This window comes from Nelusetta ayraudi, unplaced genomic scaffold (assembly GCF_046127955.1).
Source record: "Nelusetta ayraudi isolate G7.1 ecotype Tasmania unplaced genomic scaffold, CSIRO-AGI_Nayr_v1 ptg000022l, whole genome shotgun sequence".
Taxonomy (NCBI): domain Eukaryota; kingdom Metazoa; phylum Chordata; class Actinopteri; order Tetraodontiformes; family Monacanthidae; genus Nelusetta; species Nelusetta ayraudi.
Window position 1 is genome coordinate 2791342 of NW_027466072.1, and position 25631 is coordinate 2816972.

Below are 25631 nucleotides of genomic sequence, written 5' to 3' on the forward strand. Positions count from 1 at the left end.
CATATTTTTTTTTGACACGTTTGAGCCCTCTAGTGGTAATTTAGAGGAAAATACCATCAGACAATATACTGTATAAATGTATACAAATGCAAGTGTTAAGTTTGATTATTTTGTATGTTTAGTAACAAATAAAAAAAATATTACAGATACAGAATTACTGAGATTAATAGTAGTTAATAATACTAGCACTGTCACCTTGAGATGAAAGTAAAACAGCGGTTATGGCTGCACACATGGTACTTACTATAAATCAAAAACATAGTGATTTTTGCAATGACAATTTTACACAGAAGTGTCTAAGTAATATGTTTCACGCAGTTTCTTAAATCCCGTCAGCGGTCTTTGACCTACTTTTAAAACAAATCAAACCAAGGCAAAATACAAACATATCTACATTTACCGTTTTTGTATTTTTGCTCCGACAATGATACATATTCATTGAAGCCGTGTTGGCCTATATTCTCGCGGCCTGAAAAAGCGGAAGTGACGTCGGTCCCCATCGTTCTTTCCAGAAAAACATGGCAGCTGTTGACATCGACGTGCCGGTGGACATAGACTCCAAAATCCGCAGTCCGGAGGAACTGGAGCGGTAAACTGCTTTCTATAAATCCAGAGTCGATCATTTTGTCGTATAAATAATCGATGAATTATTGACTTAAATTAACCGCCGTTGGCGGACTGGCTTCGAGCGACGTCCCCGGAACGAGCTAACCTGGCTAGGAAGCTAGCAGGGAGGAAAAATGTGGACCACTTTGTTTTTTGTTCAATCTTACGATAAATCACAGTAATAGTCGTGGATTTGTTGAATGGCAGCGACCAGTGCCATGATTTATCTAGCAAGCCAGTATTTGAACTTTTTTTTTTCCTTTCCCACTTTCGATTTTGGATTTGTCGACCTCGTTTGCTGTTGGTAAATTGTGAAAATGTTTTTCGGAATTTAGCTTAACTGTTTTCCGATAAGTACTGGGCACATCTAGTTTTGTTATGACCTAAACACTAACCATGCTAGATTAAGTACTTATACAGTACACGAAGATGTAACTCAAGGTGGCGCTTCATTCTTGACATCGTTCGAGAAAGTTCGATCGCATGCTTCTCTTCAGCTCGACTTAGCGCATAAAACGTCGCACGATAGCCGATAAGACCTTTTTTTTTTTTTTTTTTTTTTTTTAAATCGACAGCAGCGTACAGAACTATATAAATGGCATCAGCGTATATTCCTGTTGGTAAACATTCCTCAACGCATTATCAGTGGTGGTTTTTGCCATGGGATGACTTTTCCGTAACCGCTTGCACCCCGACTCTGCAAGAGAGCCGTAACGGAAGTCCATCTATGAGCCGCATCTGCTTCTTCGTTTAGCTCAGATACTGAACAAACAAGAGAGCACCGCACTGTGCCTGTCAGCTGGATGATCATTGATCGAGGCTGCTGGCACTCCGGAATCAGAGCCTCTTTATTGCGTGATGACAGCATCAACATCACAACCTAACGTGGCCAAGGAATTATGCACCTTGAAATCCGCAGCAGAAGCAGGTCTCTTGCATTAGGGAGTCCCGCCATACTGCTACTTCTTAACAAACAGAACCCCTCTATTTCACAACTTGACATATTTCTCTGACAACTAAAATAATCCAGTGTTGAACATATTATTGGAGAAATTAATCACAATGCCACAGACTTTACGTCTGCAGTAGGAAAGAAGGCGACTCAGCCAGATTGAGCTACATACGTGTAATTAAACATCCCAGAAATCCCCCCCCTTTTATAAGCCCATTAGAAAAAAATAATGATTAAAAAAAAAATAAAAAATTATGCTCTAATCGGCACCCTTAATTTAAAAGTGTTAGACCTTTCAGAATTTTAAACTACACACTTGTAATCAACAATTCTCAGAATTCAGCACCATTATAACTGTGCTGCATGTGTTCAGTAACAATGTCCTGAGGTACTGTTCACCTCGCAACACTGCCTCAGCCTGGCAGAACTGTGTTAAACGCTTGAACTCTTTAAGTAGCTTTTTATGTGTGTGTGAACTTAATTTGCCCTTTGGCACCTTCTCTTTTTTAAGGGCAGCAGCAGGTAACATTCACCACTGTGTTTAGATCTCAGTCACACATTGTCTTTGTTTGTGTCTCCCTTCAACAGTCAGGCTGAAGGCTTCAAAGAGCAAGGAAATGCATTGTACAGCCAGAAATCCTACTCTGAGGCATTCAACTGCTACACCAAGGCCATCGGTGAGTGAAGCTGCGTCCGATAATGACGTATTGGGGCTGTCAGGGATCAAGTCAACAACTGACTTTAACCAAAACCAAAGTCTCACCTGTATGTTATATTGTACATTGTGTTATACATTATTATACATACCTGTATTTCTAGGTATCTCTCCACTGATGGGGCCTGGGTGTTGCCTTGGTTTATGTAAATTTCCTTGTGAGACTGCTTGTACAATGGGATTTTTTTTTTCTTCTTTTGTCCCCAAGATGCCTGCCCCAAAAATGCCAGTTATTATGGCAACAGAGCAGCCACCCTCATGATGCTCTCCCGCTTCAGAGAGGCCCTGGAGGATTCCCAGCAGGCTGTGCGGCTGGATGAATGTTTCATGAAGGTTAGTTTTCAGCCGACTCGCACGCAGAACTACAGTCGTTGTCAGGTCTTCACTTCCTGTTAATGCTGAAGCTTGTTGGACATGTCACATTTGGATGGCTTTCTATGAGGTGGAAGACGAACCAGTAGGTTAACCGCTCTTTGTGACATCACAAAAGGCTGATTTCCTAAAAAGAAATGTGATGGCACCCATTTACTGACAAGTTGCCTTAAGAAAAAGTAAGAATGGACTTTGTAAAGGTTGTTTTTTCTTCTCTCTGACAGTCTAGCAACAATCAGTTATCCTAGGCATAAATAATGTGAAACTTTGCATAGTATGTGACCTTTGAAAGGTAACTTGCTGAGTATTAGCTGAGCATGTGAAGGTCCCGCTAACAGGAAGTTTGACACTTGTGTCCCACAGGGTCATCTGCGTGAGGGCAAGTGCCACCTGTCTTTGGGCAACGCTGTGGCTGCCATCCGCTGCTTTCGGAAGGTTTTGGAGCTGGAACCCAGCAACAGGGATGCTCACAAGGAGGTGGGGATCCAGAACGTTGCACTTTTCTCTTTTTCTTCTTTTTTCTGGAATCTGAATGCTGTCAGTTCTAATTGTAAACAAAGTGCTGATTCACGATTGTTTGCTTTCAGAATAAGTCGGCAGAAAACCTGCTGGAGTTCGAAAAGATGGCAGGTTTTGGCTTCGAACAGAGGGATTTCAGAAAGGTATAAATCACTGTCATTAAATGAATGCAGTAAAGAAAACCACTGCATCTCTTGACTTTAATGTAGCTTAATTGAGTAAAAGCCACTGGATACAAAAGCTAATATAGGATAATAATACTGGAAGGAAAAAAGGAAACATTATCTAGTCTTGAATTTAGTAGTTAGAAAGCAGCTTAATCCTTTGCCAATCTGAAATATGTATGTATATTTATATTTTTTCTAGGTGGTGTTCTGTATGGATCGCGCCTTAGCGGTGGCCTCTGCCTGCCATCGCTTCAAGATCCTCAAGGCTGAATGTCTGGCACTACTGGGCCGCTACCCAGAAGCCCAGTCTGTGGCGAGGTAGACACAGTTTATCATCATTCCGGTCTTATTAACTCACTTTGAATGGAACATCTTCATTTTGTGTCTACTGATGCTATTTATTGCATTATTTTGCATGTTGAGAGGTTGATGCGTATCTCTAATAAAGGTGTCTTTCACAGTGATATTCTGCGAATTGATTCTACGAATGCAGACGCCCTGTACGTCCGCGGCCTGTGCCTGTACTATGAGGACTGCATCGATAAGGCTGTTCAGTTCTTTATCCAGGCTCTGCGCATGGCACCTGACCATGCAAAGGCCCGGCTGGCTTGCAGGGTATGATCAGCGTTTTGTCATTTTGAAATTATTGTTGTTGATGTATACACTACCAGTCAAAAGTTTGGATGCACCTTTTCATGCATTTCTTTTTTGTTGTTTTATCTTTTCAACTTTCTACACTGCAAACAGATACTGAAGACATCAAATATATGAGCAAGATATATGTAATAATGCAGCAAAGAAAAACACCTTAAATAACTCTAATTATAGTTTATATCAAAGGTGGCTGCTTTGAAGAATTTAAATATAAACACGTTTGAGTTGTTTTACACTTTTATTGTTTCCTACATAATTCCATGTGTGTTCATACGTAGTTTTGATGCCTTCATTGAGAAAATGCAATGTCAGTAGTCATGAGAATGAAAGAAAAGACGTTCAATTTATAGGCTGTGTCCAAACTTTGGACTCGTAGTATCTGGCTAAATGAACGTGTCATAAAAGAAAGAACTCTCTCTCATCTGAAATAACTACACTGCGTCATTTTATATTCCCCTTACATAACATGTCAGAGTTATATTTGTAAAAAAAAAAAAAAAAAAAATTCTTCTGTTTTGATAAACCAGAATGCAAAAGCCTTGAAAGCCAAGAAGGAGGAGGGCAACCAGGCTTTCAAGAACCACAACTATGAAGCAGCTTACCAGCTGTACACCGAGGCACTGATGATAGACCCAAACAACATCAAGACCAACGCAAAACTGTACTGCAACAGAGCCACTGCCGGAGCCAAGGTGAGCAGCGGGGGTGGTGAGATTTATCAGAGCAGCTCAAGGTCGTTGGGTTTGGAACAATTGTATTTGTGTTCCTGTAAACCGTGACAGTACAAAGTGCTGTGTTTTAGCTGACATAATAAATAAATAAATGAATGCTTAAACCTGTCATAAAATAAGCAGTACAAGAAGAAATGCTGTTGTAGTGTGGCTCAAAGGGAATGCTGGTTTCGTCCATCCATCAAAATATTCTTGGCAAATGCTGTTGCCTGGTAACATTTGTAATTTAATCCGTATTAATGGGATCATTTGTTGCCGCCTTAAAGAAGATCTGCTTTATTTATTTCCCTCGTGCAGGCAATTAAAGCAGACAAAAATATTTAATATGGAAATGCTGGAAAAATCTAAAACAACAAAAATATGGTGGTTTTGCTTTTTTGATGAAAATATGACAAATGTTTTGTTACTGTGCAACTAATTTAACCAGACAATTTTGTTAAAACAAGTTTTTTCTCATGCACCCCCCAGTTATCTAAACTCGACCAGGCCATCGACGACTGCACCAGTGCAATAAAACTGGACGACACTTACATCAAGGCCTATCTGAGAAGAGCTCAGTGGTACGTTGCACAGTTCACAAGCATGTGGACACCCACTTCCCATCGCCAGGGACTTTGTTAGTGATTCTGTGTGCGTTGCAGCTACATGGACACGGAGCAGTACGAGGAAGCCGTGCGCGACTACGAAAAGGTTTACCAGACGGAAAAAACATCAGGTCAGTCTCGCGGAGCGCCACGGTCTTTTCCGAGCGACACATAGATTTTCTGTCTGATTTTCTTTTATCGCGTTAGACCACAAACAGCTGCTGAAGAGGGCTCAGCTGGAACTGAAGAAGAGCAAGAGGAAAGACTACTACAAGGTCCTGGGGGTGGGCAAGAACGCCACGGAGGAGGAGATCAAGAAGGCCTACCGAAAGCGGGCTCTGCTGCACCACCCAGGTCGGTGCTCTGGGCGTCTGCACGGCCAGCTGCTGCTTTTGAAACCTGCTGGAGGTTCTCATGGCTTCCCTCTGCATCGTCTCCCCGCGTCCTGTAGATCGCCACAGCGGCGCAACCCCAGAGGTGCAGAAGGAAGAGGAGAAGAAGTTCAAGGAGGTGGGCGAGGCCTTCACGGTGCTCTCCGACCCCAAGAAGAAGGTTCGCTACGACAACGGACACGACCTGGACGACGACTGCGGCTTCGACGGCAGAGGTGAGTTTCACTCCTCCTCCTCCTCCTCTTCCAGCTGCGGCTGCAGAAACCTGCTGGTGGCATGTGGGAACTGTGCAGCTTTTTTGTTGTGGGAAATATTTGGCGGTCTGTGGAGGTGAATTTGTTTTTTTTACTTGATCCATCATGTTTAAAAGTAGCTGTAGAGTGAGAAAAAGAAATCCTGTTTGAGAGAAAAAAAGATAAAATGATAATAAATCCAGAACCGCCACCACTGTGATAATTGGTGTGTAATGGAATGGTGAGGCGCTTTAGATGGCACACCCCTGATATTTAAAGACTTTAAGCCATTGTCAGGTTTTGAATGGCTGCCTGTGTGCGACTTGCGTCACGGAGTTTTGTTTTGCGGCATTACGTCACACTGGTGAAGATATTCACCTCTGATGGAGCTCTGCTGTGTCTTCAACGCCTCCAATTAATAATCTATCTTGCAATTTTGTGCCGTCTGGGTCTGGAATTGTAAGTCCGTCGCTTCCAAGACGGACTGGTTTCGCCGGTCACTTGCACGTTGACGCTTTATGGGACAGCACTTATTTTTAAACACGTAATTTACCACCTGGAGGCTGAACTGTGTCAACGCCAAACAGGGTTCTCAACTCTTGTCCTCTGTCGCCTTCTTGCCAGCTGAGCCGCTAAATTTGCATGTCTTTTTGTGTCTTCCTTGTCTCCGACCAGATTTCGATGCAAACAACATCTTCAGGGCCTTCTTCAGCGGTCACGGCGGAGGATTCAGTTTCGATTCCCCACAAGGTGCGTTTCTGGAACTTTCTTGATTCTGTTTAAAACAAAAGGACAAGCCAGTGTACTTCAGTGACTCATTTCTTTTCTCTCCCCCCTCGTCTAGATTCTGGACCCGGGAATTTCTTTTTCCAGTTTGGCTAAGAAGGAAGATAAAGCATGTTGGAATGTGACGCCTGACTGAGGATGGAATTAATTTGGACTCATACGACACCTCATCTTGCAAAAAAAATGCAACATAACAAAAACAAAAAAAAACTTGCCCCTATCTTTTTCAAAAGATTTTCGATTATTTCGTTTCGCCCCAACATTTACTCCCCACGGTGAAGCGGACAGACTTTTGGAATTTTGATTTAGAGGCTTGACTCAACAGTGTAAATAAGCGTTAAAGAAGACTTGTCTGTTTTTAGGAGGTTTGCGTCAACTGAGAATAGCATGCCCCCCCCACCCCCATAGGCCCCAACCCTCCACCCCTCATTGCCAAAAATCAAAACCGTTTCTCTGGTTTTATTGCGGGAAGCCAGATGTTGTGTAAAGAACTGCTTGGCTTGTGTAAAGGCGATGGCTGGTGGGGGGAGGGGAATGAACAGCAAGGCACTATGTAGAAGACGAGCTGTCGCTCGCCGTCTTCGCAGTGGAACTTCTCATGTTAAAACTGACCTCAGGACTGCCGACACCCGCAGGTGTGTCCAGGTTTTTATTGGCTGACTTGCCAAATTTAGAGTCGACGCCATGCAGGGTCTGTGTTTCCATTTGCTTTCTCTCTCTTTCTTTCTTTCTTCCTCCCTGCCTTCCTGCTGTATTGTATATTTAACTCGAATGTAAATTGTTTTTGTGTCTATAAATATTCTTCTTCAGTCTTCCCTGAGCCTACTTATATTTATTGTACTGTATATACTTGACCGTATACAGGAAAAGGTGAGTGATCGTCAATATGATTTTTTTTGAGTCAATGTGATTTTTTTTTTTTTTTTTTTGAAATTATTTTTTTAAAGACACTTCGCTGTAAACGTTTTCCATGCTGTCATCGCTCTTTTATCATGAGGCCAAAAATCGGAAAACGTGCACGTGTCTGGTGTTTTTATTCCTTTGCTTCTTTCCCACTTTTTTTTTTTAAATCCCATTCATATTCGAGGGGTGCCTTACGAGCATGAGCAGATCAATTCAACACTTCACAGTGTTCTTGCAGGAAGCACCGGCGCCGCTTGTGTTCGATGTATTTATTGTTTTCATTCAGTGTAAAGTTCCAACTCTCCCCATCATACGAGAGTGAAGTCGCTCCGCCAGCTGTCATCCACCTTTTCCTGTCATGCACGTTCAATCAGTACGCCCCCTCGTCCCACTGGTTCCACCTGTTCCGAGGGGGGCACTGCTAGGTCACAGGCTTCCTTTCCCAATAGTCGTCACTGACGTTTCGTTCTCTCTTTCTCTCTCTCTTTTTTTAATTTTAAAGGTTGTCACAGTATTAACAACACATGCTTTTCTTACTGCAGAAAATAAAGGGTTGTCTTTTACTGAACTGGTTTGCCTTCTAACCTCTTTCATGCACGTTCTTTAGTTTCATTTAATGTGGATTTAAAATATTCAAATTAACTTTAAAAAGAAAACTACATTTAGCCTTTTGTTCACAGCTTCCATCTAAAAACTGGGTTTTAGCGTCCTGCAAAAAAACTTGTTTCTATGTGAACCTTATACGTGATTTGAAGGGAACCAAACCGAGGTGGTCCTGGTGGATGGAGGTCACGCGTTGTCACGAACCTGGGAGAAGTATCAGTGCCCTTAATGATGTCACAAACGGCATACCTGTCCTCAGCTTCTTCTTCTTTTTTTTTTTTAATAAATCAGCAAGCAAAGGAAATAAGTAAAGGGTGGCATTCGTTTGGAGGGTTCAGTCTCTGGCCAGATCACACGTCGTTGTTGTAATGGGTTTTGTTGTTTGTTTTTTTATCATGGGTTCAGTCCTTTGCGCATGACCTCTTACTTCTCAGATACTTGATGTTTTCCCTGGTTTCGCGGTCGCTGGATTACCCGTGTAATACACCAGGGAATTAAATGTTCTTTGTGGGCCTGCTTTCTGAGTTGCGCCACATAAATTCGGGTTTTGTGGAATTACTTTTTCAGGAATTGTCTTTCAAATGAAGTGTCGCCGAGCGTTCTCCATCTTCTTTGAACAGGGAATTGGAATGATTTTCTCCCCCTGGTTTTATTTATTTATTTTTTTTAGAGACAAAGTCACTTCCTTGTTCCTTGGTTCCATTCGACAAATTACCAAGAAAAGTCCGAGAGAGAAAAAAAATCCGTACGCCTGTTTATTATACGATTTATATTACTATTAAAAAAAAAAAAAAAAAAAAAAAAAAAAAAAAGGGGGTTAACTGACATCGCCACATGATCGCGCTGGCCAATCAGGAGCCGGGCTTTATGCGTAATCGCTCGCCAGATGGTGGTGCGACAGGACGCAGGGTGAGGTGGCGTCTGACAGGGACGTACTCCGGAACAAGAAGAAGGAAACTCCGGGCGGCGGCGTGTCACTTTAGGACCAGGACACGACCCTTGTACTTCAGGGAGGTGCTACTTTCATAGGCAAGGTAACTGCTTAGTACTTTTTTCCTTTTGTACACGCCAGCGTTAGTCGGCTTCTCTCAAAGCTGGCGTCGTCCAGCAAGCAGTGAGCGGCAACGGAGCTAAAAGCAGCCCGTCAGAACTTCCGCTGTGGCGCATGTGAGATGCTGCTGCTGCTGCTGCTGCTGCTGCTGCTGCTGGTAGTAGTGGTGGGAGGAGAGAAGAAGAAGTCACTGTCGTCCTGTCACTGACAGACATATCCCGCTGTGGCTCATTGTTTATCTCAGTTGTAGGAGTGCACTCGGTTCCCAACACGGAACTGATTGAAAAGACTCCCGGACTAACAGAGCGCTTATTGATGCTGCACAAGCTCGCAGCTCCCAGCAGCAGCAGCAGCAGCAGCAGCAGCAGCTCCGCCTCGGAGTTTATTTTTCATGCCGTCTCGTCTCGCCCCGCTGGTTGGCTGGCTGCTGCTGCTGCTGCTGCTGCCCGGCTCACAGCGTACCCTATCTTCGCCAGGCAAAAGTTGTCTAGCCACAGCCAGAATGAAAGAAGTGGCCTAGCTTGTCCTGCTAGTCGATGCTACTCCGGTTGTGGGAGTGGCCGTGGTGGCTGCAACTGCAGCCTCATTTATTTGACCTGATTCCTGTCAGAAAAGTGTCACGCTGATTTTTTTCGCAAAGCAAGTGATGACCACACTAAAGCATTTACGTGTAAAAACCAATGGGGTAGTGTTGTAGCACTTAGCACTTTGAGATTTCTTAATGTAAAGTGCAATATAAATAAAATTCATTCGTGTTTTTTATTATTATTTATTGTAGTCAAGAACGCACCAACCGAGACCAAGAAAAGGATCAGGACTTTACATTCATTCATTTTCTATACCCGCTTCTTCCTGAGATCAGGGTCACGAGGGTCTGCTGGAGCCTATCCCGGCTGTCTTCGGGCGAAGGCAGGGTGACACCCTGGACAAGTCGCCAGTTCATGACATGGCAAGACTTTACATATCAAAGGAAAAAACAACAACACAACTTCTGCCAACTTTTACCTGACGTGTATGCTGCTACTTGAGAGATGTTGCCAAACGGAATTTCATTGTATTCAGTACCAATGACAATAAAACTTCTTAATCTTAATTCTGGGTGTCACAAACAGAGCGTAAAACGACAGCTGCTGGATTCTTTCCCGTTATTATTGTGTCTTTGTCGTGTTGGCTAAATCTTGACTGGCCTTGATCAAATATCCCAAGACCGTCCAGCCGGAGACCAAGACAAGACCCAGAAGAAATGCCTCCTAGTCTGACACGAGACAGAGACCCTTATAAAGTGGTCTCGAGAGACCAAGACCAGTCTGGAGGACTACAAAACTGCAATGGGGGGAGAGCAGTAACTCCCTGCAAGGTCCCCTACTGTACTGTACATATTTTTTTTAGGGTTCTATATTTAGCCCTCTGTTTACAGCCTCGTTTTTCAGTCCCTACCAGAAGTGATGCCCCGTTGGACCGTCCACATGTTTGGTGGGTGAGGGTTAGGAGCCGAGACCACGCTGCAGCTGGTGTCGCAGTCCTGGGAGAGGCCTTGTGGTGTCTTTTGTTACATCACAAACTGCTGTTTTCTAGTAATACGAGTACAAGTACAACGTTTCTCAAACATGAAGCAAGAGGTGGAGTGTGGACAGTTTGCAGACAGAATGGCACCTGTAAGATCAACACGGGGGTCTGACACAATCGCAACAATTTCATGGCTTGGTGGGTTTAAACAATTGGCTGAACGAGTGGATTATGGCGAGCTTAATACTGGGACATCTGTCCCTGAAAGCATGACAGGACGGCTTGTTAAGCCAAATCCTTGTCAGACATCTTCAGGTCAGATATGACAGCTATCCTGCAGACTTTTATCAGATGACGTTCGGCCGCCGATACGCTGATTCCAATATCTGTTACAATTCAGGAGCTGGAAAGAAAAGAAAGACAATCGTGAATGCTATCGGCTGAATGTGAGCTTTCACTCTTATCTTTTGTTTGGATAGTGGGACTTGTAGCGGTGCTCAAGGTCATTTATTGGCCTGTTTTCTTTACTCCCGCTGCTGGCCGCTGCTGTTGAGTCAAGGTGGGCCTGTGATTGCCAGGACAAACAGGGACAAGAAGTTCAAGGGTCTTACGTCCTGTTTGTTCTGTTCTTTGAGGCAGCATTTGCGGTTACAGGTTGGCAGAGCAGGTTTGACAACATGCAGGCGACTTCATCGAGGAATGCAGGAATCAACATCATCAACACAACCGGTTGTTTTCGTCTAGGTTGATGTTTTCTCTATGAAGTAATCTGGCTAGATTTGTTCATCTGTGGCTTTTATCTTGTTTCACTGATGCAGTTGGCGAAAATCATTGCAGCATTTGAGAATTGTTCATTTCCTGTTCCTGTTTCTTCCGGTGCTGTTGTGCTGGAAATAAAAGAAAATTGCTCTAATTATCAGTAGGCTGTGTGTGTTGTTGTTGTTGTTGTTTTTATCTTCAATCAGCATGACTACAGTTTATTCTTGGCTTCAGTTGCGGGCTGCATCAACCTCAGACACAGATAAATGATTCTTTGCTTCAGCTGAATGCAGGCATTGATTGGCTTTAACAATTTACCAAATCAACCGACTGCCGTCGCTTCAAGTTTCAGGGAAACCGAGTAGTGGGCAGTATTGTCTGTTTTTTCTGTTTGTTTTCCGCAGTGTTTTTTTCTACATGTTGGTGACTGAGGTGTTTCCTGTCATTCCCAGCCAAGCATACAATGTAAGCATGTGGCCTTCCAGCAAAAGGGACATTTTTAAACCGTGTCCTTGCACAGAGCTGCAGAGATTTAACCATAAGTTCATCGCAGGGCAGAACAAGTTCAAGAACTACTCAGTCCAGCGTTTACTTTATTTTAAAGGTCCCTATTATGAAAGAAAGAGACAACATATAGAAGGTCCAACGAAGCATACGTTTCAGGAGGAAGCTGAGACACTGCTTTCGTCAGGAGGCTGTAAACAGAGGGCTAAAATGTCATTTTCTGCAGACCTGCGGTGTAAATTTGAATCTGAGGATGCCACTTGTGGCACATGAAAACCTTCTTCAGGTGTTGGAATCAAGACTTATCAAATAAATCTGTCAGGAATTGATGGAATGGAAAGGCGTGTTGGCAGTGACCTTGATTTCACTTGAGGCCCTGGCTTTACTACGGTATGCATCGCTGATGTACAAAGCAAGTACAACAAGTATTTACAGACATGGGGAAGGTCCCTCTCTGTGAAGTCAAAGCTCAGTGTTAATATGAGGCTGAGTGAGTCATAGGAATGTAGTGCAGTGGATCTTGTAAAAATGTTCACATTCCAGTATTCTGATTATTTAAGTTGTTCACAAAGCTATGCAGCGTAACACAACACACAAGTTCCTTCTGTGTTTCAGTAATAATCTGTCGTTATTTACTGGCGACGCACCGGCCGGCAGTCTAACATCCGGCTGGTTGACCCCTGCAGGTCGTGTGCTGCCCAACGCTGCCATGTCGGCGAAAGCCATCTCGGAGCAGACGGGGAAAGAATTCTTGTACAAGCACATCGCCACCTCGGCCGGCGTGCAGAATCGATTCCGCTACGCCAACGTCACCCCGGAGACGGACTGGGATCGCCTGGCCCAGGAGCACCCGTGGCTGCTGACGGAGGTGAGTCCGCCCCTGACTGACGCTCCGGCCTCCAGGCTCAATCAGCTCGTCACCGCCGCCAAGAACAGGATTTGCAGGTGTCCTCAGTGACAACGGAGCTATTCATTGGACTTTATCAGCGTCTGTCTTTACCCTCACAGGTTCTTGCACACGGCATGAGTTGTCTTAAAGTGACAGGTCAGCAGAGACTCTGCTGATTGTGTGTTATTGGCGCAAAGGAAGACGCTGGTCGCCTGTGGACTCCAACGTCTCCGTACTGTCAACGTCCCAGGATAATCTAACATGACACGCTGCTGTTAACACCTCCAATGTTTTTAGCCAGATATATATAGAGGATATAGATATATAGATATAGATATATAGCTCCCGCTGCAGCCACTGAGGCCATATCTGCCTTTTATTCTGTCAGTTCTCCAGAAAACATTCTAATAACTGAAACATACTGCATCAAAGAAAACTGCTGGGTATTTTTGCTGCCCATCTTTTCAATGCAACAATTCACCTAATATTTACATGTGCATTATTGATGCCTGGCTAATGCAATAGAGAGAAGAGTGTTTCTGTAGCAGATGAGACGACCAAAACTGACCAAAAGTTGGCAAAACGTTTGAAAAGATTGCACTTGATTCACACACTGAAACTGTTACAATGCGGATTTCTTATTCACACAATAGCGAGGCAGTTTTCTAAACAGTCGACAAACTGACATTTTCTAACTTGTTTCAATCCATGATGTATTTGTGTAGCTTTATTTGACTGATATTCAAGCGTGCACATCACATGAAAGAGTCTCCCTACACTTGTCGTCGTGAAGTACTGCTGTCATATTATTGTTTGTATTTTTTAAAGTCACACTCGTGTTTATGGAAATGACTAATTGTTTTGTTTTGCCTCTGGCTGATGTGATGCTTGCTGTCTCTTCCAGCGACTGGTGGTTAAACCAGACCAGCTCATCAAGCGGCGCGGGAAGCTCGGCCTGGTGGGCATCGACCTGGACCTGCCTGGCGTCCAGGATTGGCTGAGGAACCACCTCATGAAGGAGACCACAGTGAGTCCAGGGTTCACCAGAAGTTCAATTCCGGAGAATGTTTCCGTTTCTTCCTCTGTTTTCGCTCTGTATTTGAAACTGCTGCCTCTGCCAGTCAGATTTCCTCTTTGTATCTCCGCACACAGTCACACATTAGCTGCCTCTGCAGCGTTCGCGGATATCAGTAATGTGCATACAATGTTGAAGGGTTAGTTGGCCCAAAATTGACATTTCACCAATTTACATATGCTATTTCAGCCTGCGTACCGTTGGAGGTCTCTCTGGAATTCGCCGACTGTCTTGTCAGTCAGTTGCACGTGCACCGCGTACAGTGGAATGGCGAACCAGTCAACCATGTGTGAATGAGAGAGACATTCATGAAGATAAATTAACAGCGGCAGCAGCACATGATGTTTTGAATGGCGTTGGTGGTGGCAAAGGGGTGAAGCAGCAGTCAGCGCTGAATCTGTAGCACTGCTGCGCCACACTGGTCGGTCCACGCGTGACTGCCGCTGTGTCCCGGGTGCTGCGTGTGATCACCCCCACCATATGGGCCTGTCATGTGCAGAGCGCCGCTATGTATAGAGCCACCAGTGTTTGTTTAGATCTGCAAGGTCAGATCTTACATAAGTTTGTTTTTATTTAGCCGCACGCCACTCAAGCAGCCACGTTAGTGTGTGTGTGTGTGTGTGTGTGTGTGTGTGTGTGTGTGTGTGTGTGTGTGTGTGTGTGTGTGTGTGTGTGTGTGTGTGTGTGTGTGTGTGTGTGTGTGCGCGCGTGTGTCTATGAGTTGTTTTTCCATAACTGCTATTCATCGTCTGTGTGCAGCTATTAAAACGCAACAGAGCACGTGTGGAGACGACTTCTCAAATTAAATCAAATGAATAAAAATGAAATTAAACCTGGGAGTTGGCAGCTTACACACACACACACACACACACACACACACACACACGGAGGTTAAACTAATGCCTGTGTTTTGTCTTGTGCAGGTGGGGAAGGCGAAGGGCGTGCTGAAGAACTTCCTCATCGAGCCGTTTGTTCCACATGCACAGGTACGCGGTGGCTCCAGTGGATTTTTACAGTTTTAAAGTTTATGTTTGCCAGCGCTTAGTAACAGGAATCCGATCCAAAGATGCGACAGATCTTTGAGACGGACGACGTGAGTGAATGAACAGTCGGCGTGCACGTGATTAGTGGACCGACGTCTCACGTTTCAGGAAGGCCAGCGTGGCCTAAACGGGGAACTGAAACTGTTTATCCAGCATGGAGAAAAATGTTTTCTCTCATGCAGCGAGCGCACCGACTGAAAGAAAAGACAGCGGATGTCGCTGTGCACAACAATCTAAAAACTCCCCACTGCTGTGTGTCTTCTTCTCTCCGCTCGCCTCAGGAGGAGGAGTTTTACATGTGCATCTATGCCACCCGCGAGGGCGACCACATCCTCTTCCACCACCAGGGAGGGGTGGAGGTGGGTGACGTGGACGCCACGGCCCAGAGGCTGCTGGTCGGCGTGGACGAGAAGCTGAGTGAAGACCAAGTGACGGAGCAGCTCCTCACGCATGTCCCCGACGAGAAGAAAGTGTAAGGAGCCCAAACCCTTCTGTCCACTGCTATACACCAATCAAAGAGGCTCGTCAATGTAGTTTTAGGATTTAAAAAAAAACAAAAACATTTTCAATGACCCTGAAGAGTTGCAGGATCGTTTTGCAGATTGCGAGAACGTTCTGGTCCTTGATCCTGCTCTGGTTTATCATTCGTTTTGCCCTTGAACGAGAAGAAGCACTTGGTGTGTTTTCTGTTCCACAGAATTGTTGTTGTTGATGGTTTTTTCCTTTTGAGATTTGCTTGATGTGTTGAAAACATCAGTGTGAATGTTTTTTTTCTCTCCTCCTCTGAAGGCCACTGGCCAGTTTCATTGCGGCCCTCTTCCTCCTGTACGAGGACCTGTACTTCACCTACCTGGAAATCAACCCGTTGGGTATGTTTCCATTTCCTGTTTTGAATAATAATCTCATTTGTTAATTACCTCAAATTGCATTATCCTGTGTACTATATGGCACCTTTATCATTATTATTATTAATTACTGTTGTACATCTGTTAAATGTTACCTGAAATCATCTGTATATTGTGTTTCTAATGCAGTCGTCAGTCAGGGTGCAGTGTACGTCCTGGACATGGCGGCCAAGATCGACGGCACTGCCGACTACCTCTGCAAGGCCAAATGGGGCAACGTGGCATTTCCACCTCCTTTTGGCAGAGAAGCATATCCAGAGGTGAGACTTATCTCGGTCTCGGACTGGGCGCACTGGGGATTTTTGATCCAGACCAGTGTACCCTCTGTTTGTGACACTCAGAGTGACACCCTGCCCCCTGATTCCGAGTGAATTTATTTAGATTTTTATGAAGCAAATTTGTTTTGTTTTTTTAAATGGTTCAAAATAGTTGGCACAGCAGCAAAATGTTCAAGAAAATGAATAAAAGACACCTTGCTGAAAAGAGATGTTGCTGTAGGATTTAGTAGCAAACTTGAATTTAAAAAAAGATACTGGTCATTTTTTCTTATGTGATGTTGTTATTTTTCTTTGATATATCAAGTCTTGGTCTGGTCTGGATCTCGATGCTCTCTAGTCTCGATAATGTCTTGGTCTCGATTGGTGCCGCCTTGACTACAACACTAGATCCCGGACTAGTCGCTTCCTGCTTGGTCAGCCTCTGCGACCTCTCCTCTGACATCCACACCGTGTTCTCCACCCTGCAGGAGGCCTACATCGCCGACCTGGATGCTAAAAGCGGCGCCAGCCTCAAGCTGACGCTGCTCAACCCCCGTGGCAGGATCTGGACCATGGTGGCTGGAGGCGGAGCCTCGGTGGTGTACAGGTAAACTCCTTTGCATGGGTAATGTTGGCGATTGGAGTCGATTCGGCAGCCAACCTCACCTTCCCCCTCCCTACAGCGACACCATCTGCGACCTGGGTGGCGTGAACGAGCTGGCCAACTACGGCGAGTACTCTGGCGCACCCAGCGAGCAGCAGACGTACGACTACGCCAAGACCATCCTGTCCCTCATGACCAGGGAGAAACACCCAGAAGGTGAAGAACATCATCACACTGTTGTCTCACAAACGTGGTGGGGGTGGGTTACAAGAATTAGGCCAAGAGGTGAAGGCCGGGGTTTAGGGTTGGTGGGGGGGGGAGCACACCAGACGATCAAGTGAAGTTTGAACACGTCTCAATGTAACACCTCCCGTCTGCCTCCCGCAGGGAAAGTGTTGATCATCGGCGGGAGCATTGCCAACTTCACCAATGTAGCGGCAACATTTAAGGTGAGGCTTCATGAATTTTTAAAAAGAAAAGAAAAGAAACGTCTCCCAGCGCAGATCATCTCGGACCCACAGCGCTAAAAACAGCCGGCGTCTACAGACGTTTGATCTTGTGCCCTGAAAACACTCACACATGTTTTGCAGTTTAACCCTCCGACCCGAACATGGGGTCATGTAGCAGGTCTATTTTAAAGGTCCAATGTGTAAAGTTTGGCTTGATTTATGATTTTGTTATTGGTAAAAGCTTAACACACTGCCCATAAATACAGTAACAAAAGTCATTTGGTTTTCTTACCCTTAGAACAGTTCTCATTCACACTAGCAGTCAAAAGTTTGGACACCCGATGAATTTAACGTCTTTTCTTTCATTCTCATGACTATATACACATGTCCGTCTATCCCCCTCAGGGCATCGTCAGGGCCATCAAGGACTACCAAGGCCCCCTGAAGGAGCACGAGGTCACCATCTTCGTGCGACGCGGCGGGCCCAACTACCAGGAGGGCCTGAGGGTGATGGGGGAAGTAGGTCAGTGTGTGCCGGCCAAGCTTTGACAACCAAGTCTCCTCCATTTTTTTTTTTTTTTGTTCATAAGTTAACTTTTTTTGGTGGTCCAGGGAAGACGACGGGTATCCCCATCCACGTCTTCGGCACCGAGACCCACATGACGGCCATCGTGGGGATGGCCCTGGGCCATCGGCCAATCCCCAACCAGCCCCCGATGGACGCGCACACCGCCAACTTCCTCCTCAACGCTAGCAGCAACGCCATGGTACCGTCGCTGGAAAACGCTTCAAATATTCCACTTTGTGAAATGGACGTTCATGTCCGTTCCACAAATTCCACAAATGTGTATTTTCTTCCTCCAGACTCCCCAGAAAGCAGCACCTTTAGCCCTCTGTTTACAGCTTTCTGCTAAAAGTTGATGCTCTGTTCAAACTTCCACGCATTTGAAAGGACACAACTGTTCTAGCCATAGATGTATTTTATTAACTGGACACCGGACTGGCAATATGGCAACACGCAGATTTTTACCAGTGGCCACTTGAGGTACTGCACGAAAAAAATAAAATGGGCCCAAAAGGTATTTTTTCATAGCAAATCTTTTTATTATAGATTTTTCACTGATGTTGTTTTAGTCATTTAAAAAATGATAAAGGCCAGAAAATCACCACAGAAGAGTTTATTCCCAGTTTAACGTCACAATGTCGTACGTGCTGCTGTGTCTCAGCTCCGTTCTGATTGGCTGCGTCCAGACGTGTCTGTAAGTGACGTTCTCCAGAGTCGTTCTGATTGGCCAAATAGATCATGTGAGTTCCAGAGGCATGATGGGAAGTGACACTGAAAACAGTGGGGCAGGCAGGAGAAGAATGGGATTGGCTGGCAGGCTACTGCGAACTAAACGGTGGCTCCTCCCCCTCCAGACTCCGGCCACCACCAGGACGTCTTCCTTCTCTGAAAACAGGCTGTCCAACGATTTCACTCCAGCCAAAAAGTCCCGAGCGGGTCTTCCAGCAGGTAACCGATCCACCTCTCCACCGTTCACACTTTCCTTTTTTTCTACTTTCATTCACTCTTCTGCCTTTCTGCCTCATTTATCTCACCCCTGCATCCTTCTTCTTATTTTTTTGACCTTCTGGGAGGGCCGTCGCTGCTGCCGTGTTCACCGCTGTCATTTCTTTCTCCTCGTCCCTCTTCCTCCTCCCTCTCCTCTTCCTTCTCGTCGCTGCACAAACCGTTTGCTCCACCTCATCTTTTCCGATGCTCCGTTTCTTTAAGACTGTCTCCATTCTATACTGTGGCCTCTGAAGAATGTAGTTAAAGGGGATTGGAAAGGTGAGTGACAGCTGTGCCGTGACCACAACATGCTTGGCTGCCCACCAACCACGCTAGTTCTCTTTTCCTTCCCAAATGTCCATACATGACTACTGTAGTGCTTCGGTAACGTAGGATGACAAAAACGTTGCATATATTTACTCACAAGTTATCTTTATATTAATTTTATTAATAGGTATACATCCAGATCTTTGTCTTTAAAGAGTGTGGTGCAGGTTGGACCCCCCTGTAAACACCAGTCATTCATAGTGCAGGGGGGAAAACTCAGAATGAGACGCTTACTGTAAACTCAGCAGTGCTTTTGGTAGAGTATCTGTATGCTTGTGCTTTTAGTTTTGAACTCTTGGAGGAAAAAAAGAAATGAAGAGATGCAACATGAGCCACCAACAGTTAGTCAACCTCAGCTTTGGCAACATTCTGACTCGAGTTGCTTGATTGGTTTGTCACCATTTATTGATTGACTTCCAAGCCAGCGAAGTCGTAATATCGTCCTGTGGCATCTGAACCTGTGAAGCCTCTAAAAGGTTTTCTGTTGCACTTCCTGATTGTGCATTTAAAAAAAACCATCCAACACTGTTTTAGATTTTCAAACACTCGGATGGTCGTAGCCTTCCTTGAAGTCTTGACACTTCCTGCAACATGCTCTTTAAAACCACATCTCGTCATTTCAGGATCTCTAACAGAGCTCTGTCCTCCTTTGTGGTCGTGGTCGTCTTTAGTCGCGTTGCCTACCGGGTGGTTGTACCGAGGTTTTAGAAGTCATATTTTCTGCAGAGGGGAATAGTAAACAAACTCAAAATGTGCCATGGCTTCACAGTTAAGGCTTGGCTCTGCAGCTGCTGGGCTTTGCATGGACTTTCTGCCAATTGACGCACTAGGGGCCGTTGCTGCATTGAAGTTTGTTTCCATGGACTCATTTTTTTTTTGTCTCCCTTTTTTTTGTGTTTATTTTGTTGTTGTGTGTTCCCGCCCTGTGGGGGTCACAGAAGCGCAGGCCTCTTCAGGCTGCAGCGCAGGTACGCAAGGGAGTGAACTTCAGTCAGCTTGTCCCTCTGCTCTTGTCCCCGCTGTCCCCTGCCATCCCAGCCTCTCCCTTTGTCATTCTCTAACGGTTGCTGACGCACCTACAGAGGGCGCCGCTTTGCATCTGTGCTGAATGAAGCTATTTGTTTGAATTGGCGTTGATGAAGCATTTGGAATTAATCCGTGTCAAAACTTTTTACTATGGAAATTTAACCTTTTTATGACTTAATATCTGTGACAATAGGGCGACTAGAGATAAAGTTAAGGGCTTTTTTTTCCTCTTCAGGATTAAAGAGGAAGTATTTTAACCCATAAAAAAAACATGTCTATTCTTCATATTTAAAGATCAGAACAGAAACACTACAGTGCTGAATGGTCGAGTGCCGTTGTGCTTGAATCTTTCTGTTCTATTCCGATTTTTTCCCAGACAGCACGAGAAATAAAGAAAAAAAGCCCTTTTGCAGAAATAATATTCCCATCTCGGGACACCACAGTGCGAGCCTGTTTCTAACACTGCGGTTTGTGACATTAATACTAATGAAAGGCAAATGAATTCACACCGTTGGAGGAAGAAATTCCAATTGAAGACCCTGTTGAACGCTTGTGTAGCTCCTCCAGGGACAAACCCCTCAGTGAAGTGTTGCTGTAAGGAGGGATGAGCTGCAGTGGATTGATGAGTGTGTGAAGGTTTATTTCCTTCCTCTGCCTTGCTGTGTCATCGTCAACTTCTTTCCTCGTAACGCTCCTGCCGTGTCCCTGATTGCCCCCCCCGCCCCCCGCCCCCCACCTCTGGCCTGTGTGTGCTTTGTTTTTAAGATGTCTATATCGATGTTCGTGTGCTGAGCCCTGACTCTTGTCTGCTGTCTTTGTGCAGCCAAAGCCACCACTCTCTTCAGGAAGCAGACCAAGGCCATCGTGTGGGGCATGCAGACTCGCGCCGTGCAGGGCATGTTAGACTTTGACTACGTCTGCTCTCGGGATGAACCCTCAGTGGCGGCCATGGTTTACCCCTTCACGTGAGTTTAAATTCCAAATTTAAAGATTGGTGTTCAGCTTTAGTGACGTCTTTGCAGTGTCGCTCCAGTTATTATAATATTTTGTCACTTACTGAGGAAACTTCTTTTTCTTCCTTAAGCTAAAGCTGCCCTTGTCTCTCCTGTTTTTGTTTTAATATCATGTTGTTTGCCATTTATTCAATTTTTTTATGCTTACTTGTGGTAGTGGTGGCTCACTGCTGCTCAGTGCCTTGCGAATAGGTCAACGTTAAACTCACCTGGCGGCTGTTTGCAGTCCAGATTTTCCAGCGAAACACCACAAAAAGACTGGCCGTTATAACTAGAACGGCAACAGATGCCTATCAGCCAGTCTGATAATTCTTATGTCTTCATGTTGTAAGCTACTTCTTCTACCTTCTATCACAGCCTTGCTATGTTATCTGTTCGCAACTCATATTTACGACTATAGCAGCAAAGTTGTGTGGAAAATTGTTAAAATTCCAGATTGGAATTGTGCCTTGTTGTTGACACTAAGGCTTAAATTAGGGTTAGGGTTACGGGGTTCCTCCTTCTCTAGAAGCCCCAAATTTGACGTGGGTGTGTCTTGGGGGCTCCTGATGAAAAAGCGAGTGGCCCCGTGTCTCTAGGACTAAGTTTACCTTTCACCCTCATATACTTGCATGGCATTAGGGTTAGGGTTAAGGCTGAAATTAGGGTTAGGGTTATGGGGTTCTTCATGCGCTCGAAGCCCCAAATTTGACGTGGGCGTGTCTTGGGGGATCCTGATGACAACTCAAGTGGCCTCGTGTCTCTAGGACAAAGTTGACTTTTGACCCTCATAGACTTGCATGGCATTATGGTTAGGTTTAAGGCTGCTCCGCTCAGTAAGGCTGTGTCCTCTCTGCTCCGCTCAGTGGCGACCACAAGCAGAAGTTCTACTGGGGCCACAAGGAGATCCTGCTGCCCGTCTACAAGAACATGGCAGACGCCACCAAGAAGCACCCCACTGTGGACGTCCTCATCAGCTTCGCCTCCCTGCGCTCAGCCTTCGACAGCACCATGGAGGCAATGCACTATCCCCAGGTAGGAATCCTAATTCACGGCGCCCCTGCTAGAGCTTGCTGGCCCAGCGTAGGGCTGCAATGATCAGTCGAAAATGTAAGCGTCAACGCGTCGGGTTAGTTCATTTAGGTAAATGCTACTTTACGGCAGTAATTAGTGAATTACAGTCCCTGTGAAAACTCACATTTATACTGAATTGCAACACTCTTTCACTTATTACTTATTAATTGTGATATTTAGGACTTATTAATTTGATAATTAAGTTGTTAACTGTGATAAACATTGCATATAACCTTCAAATCGTGAATTAATATACCTACGATCTACGTCACAGATAAATGCTATGTGTATCATTATTTTGATATATTTGTTTAAAAATGTATGCTGTCAGAGTACAACAGTATAACACAGGTGTGAAGATTTAAGCATGTGAGGTTAAACAGAAGTCTAAAATAGGTGGTGAAAATAAAGAAGATAATTGTGAATAATCGACTAATCGAAAAAATAATCAATCAATTAGTCAACGACAAAAAGTTGCAGCTCTAGTCCAGTGATTCCTGCTTCCTAATGAGAAAGTCGCTTTCAGATCCACACCATCGCCATCATCGCTGAGGGCATCCCCGAGGCCCAGACACGGAAGCTGATCAAGACGGCCGACGAGAAGGGCGTCACCATCATCGGCCCGGCGACGGTTCGTCTTCCCACGCTGTGAATTGTGCGCTGAGTCGCGTTGTCGTGAGTGGCCGCCAGGTGACGGGCGGCTGTGTTCCAGGTGGGAGGCATCAAGCCGGGCTGCTTCAAGATCGGCAACACGGGCGGCATGCTGGACAACATCCTGGCGTCCAAGCTGTACCGGCCCGGCAGCGTGGCGTACGTGTCGCGCTCCGGCGGCATGTCCAACGAGCTCAACAACATCATCTCGCGCACCACCGACGGCGTGTACGAAGGCGTGGCCATCGGCGGGGACAGGTATGGCCGCCACACAAGATACAGCGGTGGAATCTCAAAGAATCAGTCCTCAGTCTCAGAGCGCAGTTTATTTTAGTGCAGTTGCCAACCTTGATCCACACCCTGCACGTGCTGCACTGTTTCCATCCAGCTCTGAACTGGATGTTTTCTCCCTTGTTGCAACACATTCACCTCTGATGCAGCCAGAACCTTTGAAACTCACCAAAAAACTCTTCTTGGCAAATATATAATGACAAACATTGGGATTGAGTCATTTTTCAAGAGCGTCCAAAAACCTTTTTCCATTTTATAGAATCACAAACTTGGCTGAAAGTCTTTTTTTGTTGCTCCCCTTGGTGTAGATATCCAGGTTCCACCTTCATGGACCACGTCCTTCGCTACCAGGACACTCCAGGGATCAAGATGATTGTGATGCTCGGAGAGGTGAGACTGAAGACGTGTTTTCACTGCTGTGCCTGTAAATTGCCACCTAAAATAAAATAAATGTTTTCACTGATGCTGCCGTTTTCACCTGCGCTCCCAGCTGGATAATTTCCTGGAATGCAGCATTTTTACTTGGGGGGGGGGTAACTTTTTGTGGGCCAGTACTTCAATGGTAGTGCATTGTTTCCATTTGCTCTTGTCTCACTGAGTGCCATGGAGTCCAGTCCGCTGTTTGATGCTGCAGATTATTAATTAATTTCAAATGTTGAATTGCATGAGTCGTACAACAACATTGTAAGAATTTGGAATGCAGCACCTGCTTGGCTGAGTATTGTGTGTACGCAGCGTACACAGCGTCATCATCACACCATAGTGCACACCGGTCCACAAGTATTGCATAAAGACTAGCATTTCTATCTGACAGTTTTCACGATTTCAAAAGCCTGTTAATCACCTGTTTTTGATGAGTGAAAACAGGGTTTTGCATTTCCACACAAACCTTTTTCCATTAAATTTAGAGAATCTCAGTTGCTTTGCAATCTATTTAATCAGTAATTTGTGCTTGGAAACGCAGATTGGCGGCATGGAGGAGTACAAGATCTGCCAGGGCATCAGGGAGGGCCGGATCAGCAAGCCCGTGGTGTGCTGGTGCATCGGAACCTGCGCCACCATGTTCACCTCGGAGGTTTGTCCTGCGCCGTCGCCGCCATCACGTTGTCGTCTTCCTCCCCACTTGGGAAAGCTGTCCAGTTGACAGTTGCGTTGCTGCCACCTGTAGGTTCAGTTCGGCCACGCGGGCGCCTGCGCCAACCAGGCTTCGGAAACGGCGGTGGCCAAGAACCAGGCCCTGCGGGACGCCGGCGCCTACGTCCCCAAGAGCTTCGACGAGCTCGGCGACGTCATCAGGTGAGACGGCCGACACACGGCAGCATTTCTCTCCACCGACTCCTGGAAGTTTTATTTTTCTAATTCTGCTGGTCTGTCTGCTGGTCTTGCCGACAGGACGGTGTATGACGAGCTGGTGGCGGACGGCACCATCGTCCCGGCCCAGGAGGTGCCTCCTCCCACAGTGCCGATGGATTACTCCTGGGCTCGGGTAACAACATCCACCGACTCCTCCACACAGTGCAGTTGCACTTTTCTCCCCTCCTTCTACACCGCTGCTCTGTCGCCAAAAACATTTGTTCTGTTTGAGTCTTGCGAAACAGAATTCCCGTGTTTACAATGCCGTGATCAATACAGTGGACAAAGCCGCTGCTGTTTTAGGTCAGACGCTGCAACTCGTCAGCACGGACCCTTGCATTAACGGGGAAAATAAGTGGCAGGTTAAATACAAACACAACTCACCAACTGTCTCAGAGCCATTTTACGTATTTTGTGTAATTATTGTTATTATTATTAATGGTTGTGATATGTCTTAGAAATGATGAATGAAACTAAGTTAGACGTTGGAGTGCGTAAAACACTAGAAAGTGCCGTCTGCGGTCTCTCGTCCTCTGTGTCGTGGTGGAGGAGTCTGAAGTGCACTGATCTGTTTCTGTACAACAGACACGGAAGATGTCTTTTTCTTCTTCTTTTTTCTTCCAAATGCTTGAATTTTCAGCCAAACAGAAATGACTTACTCTACTTTTCTTTACCTGTGGACAAAATGCCAGAGCCTGTAGAAAAACCTGTCACTGCCCACTAGAGGACACAGTAAACAACAACACCACTTATTCCTCAACTCCATGAAGTCATTTCCTTTTCTTTCTTTCCTTCAGTGCAAATTCTGACCCTTTGACACCAATAATCTCTTCATCTTTATTGATCCCCTCCTCCCCTGTGCCCCCCAACCCGCAGGAGTTGGGCCTGATCCGGAAACCGGCCTCGTTCATGACGAGCATCTGTGACGAGCGAGGCCAGGAGCTCATCTACGCTGGCATGCCCATCACCGAGGTCTTCAAGGAGGAGATGGGCCTGGGTGGCGTGCTGGGCCTGCTGTGGTTCCAGCGCAGGTGGGTGGCTGGCTGGCTGGCTGGCTGGCTGGCTGGGTTTGGGCTGAACCAGCTGAGAGGCGCCGGAGTTCACCT

The 25631-nt window shown here is 45.5% G+C and overlaps 2 protein-coding genes across 7 annotated transcripts in view; both read left to right on the top strand.

The window, feature by feature from the left end:
* The window catches only part of LOC142889381 (ATP-citrate synthase-like), a 126967-nt gene that overhangs the window by 97998 nt on the left and 3338 nt on the right, over window positions 1-25631 (top strand). Inside the window, exons 1-24 of one of the 6 annotated variants that reach the window (XM_076028083.1) lie at window positions 9093-9251; window positions 12724-12905; window positions 13831-13953; window positions 14925-14987; window positions 15326-15516; window positions 15834-15913; window positions 16079-16209; window positions 16695-16813; window positions 16890-17026; window positions 17198-17259; window positions 17665-17782; window positions 17872-18026; window positions 18679-18772; window positions 19034-19090; window positions 20077-20106; window positions 20988-21129; window positions 22023-22191; window positions 22757-22861; window positions 22943-23139; window positions 23481-23562; window positions 24137-24247; window positions 24341-24468; window positions 24565-24658; window positions 25402-25556. In XM_076028083.1, the coding sequence (XP_075884198.1) occupies window positions 12747-12905; window positions 13831-13953; window positions 14925-14987; window positions 15326-15516; window positions 15834-15913; window positions 16079-16209; window positions 16695-16813; window positions 16890-17026; window positions 17198-17259; window positions 17665-17782; window positions 17872-18026; window positions 18679-18772; window positions 19034-19090; window positions 20077-20106; window positions 20988-21129; window positions 22023-22191; window positions 22757-22861; window positions 22943-23139; window positions 23481-23562; window positions 24137-24247; window positions 24341-24468; window positions 24565-24658; window positions 25402-25556 (2702 nt within the window). In that variant the 5' untranslated portion in view covers window positions 9093-9251; window positions 12724-12746. Of the gene's footprint in view, window positions 1-9092; window positions 9252-11976; window positions 11999-12723; window positions 12906-13830; window positions 13954-14924; window positions 14988-15325; window positions 15517-15833; window positions 15914-16078; window positions 16210-16694; window positions 16814-16889; window positions 17027-17197; window positions 17260-17664; window positions 17783-17871; window positions 18027-18678; window positions 18773-19033; window positions 19091-20076; window positions 20107-20987; window positions 21130-22022; window positions 22192-22756; window positions 22862-22942; window positions 23140-23480; window positions 23563-24136; window positions 24248-24340; window positions 24469-24564; window positions 24659-25401; window positions 25557-25631 lie in introns of those variants that run through there. The other 5 variants (XM_076028084.1, XM_076028086.1, XM_076028087.1 and 2 more) reach the window with 5 other exon arrangements.
* LOC142889380 (dnaJ homolog subfamily C member 7-like) lies at window positions 481-8182 on the top strand. Its single transcript, XM_076028082.1, has 14 exons — window positions 481-589; window positions 2147-2235; window positions 2482-2606; window positions 3009-3122; window positions 3233-3307; window positions 3531-3649; window positions 3793-3946; window positions 4513-4677; window positions 5185-5276; window positions 5358-5431; window positions 5508-5654; window positions 5752-5907; window positions 6601-6675; window positions 6770-8182. Exons 1-14 carry the CDS (start codon window positions 519-521, stop codon window positions 6805-6807), a joined length of 1494 nt encoding a protein of 497 aa, XP_075884197.1. The 5' UTR covers window positions 481-518; the 3' UTR covers window positions 6808-8182.

Bases quoted from the DNA above. Each gene is read 5' to 3' on its own strand.
- LOC142889380 (XM_076028082.1), top strand. From the start codon at position 519: ATGGCAGCTGTTGACATCGACGTGCCGGTGGACATAGACTCCAAAATC. The intron at 2,607-3,008 runs GTTAGTTTTCAG...TGTGTCCCACAG, and splicing joins TGGATGAATGTTTCATGAAG to GGTCATCTGCGTGAGGGCAA. The intron at 5,432-5,507 runs GTCAGTCTCGCG...TTATCGCGTTAG, and splicing joins CCAGACGGAAAAAACATCAG to ACCACAAACAGCTGCTGAAG.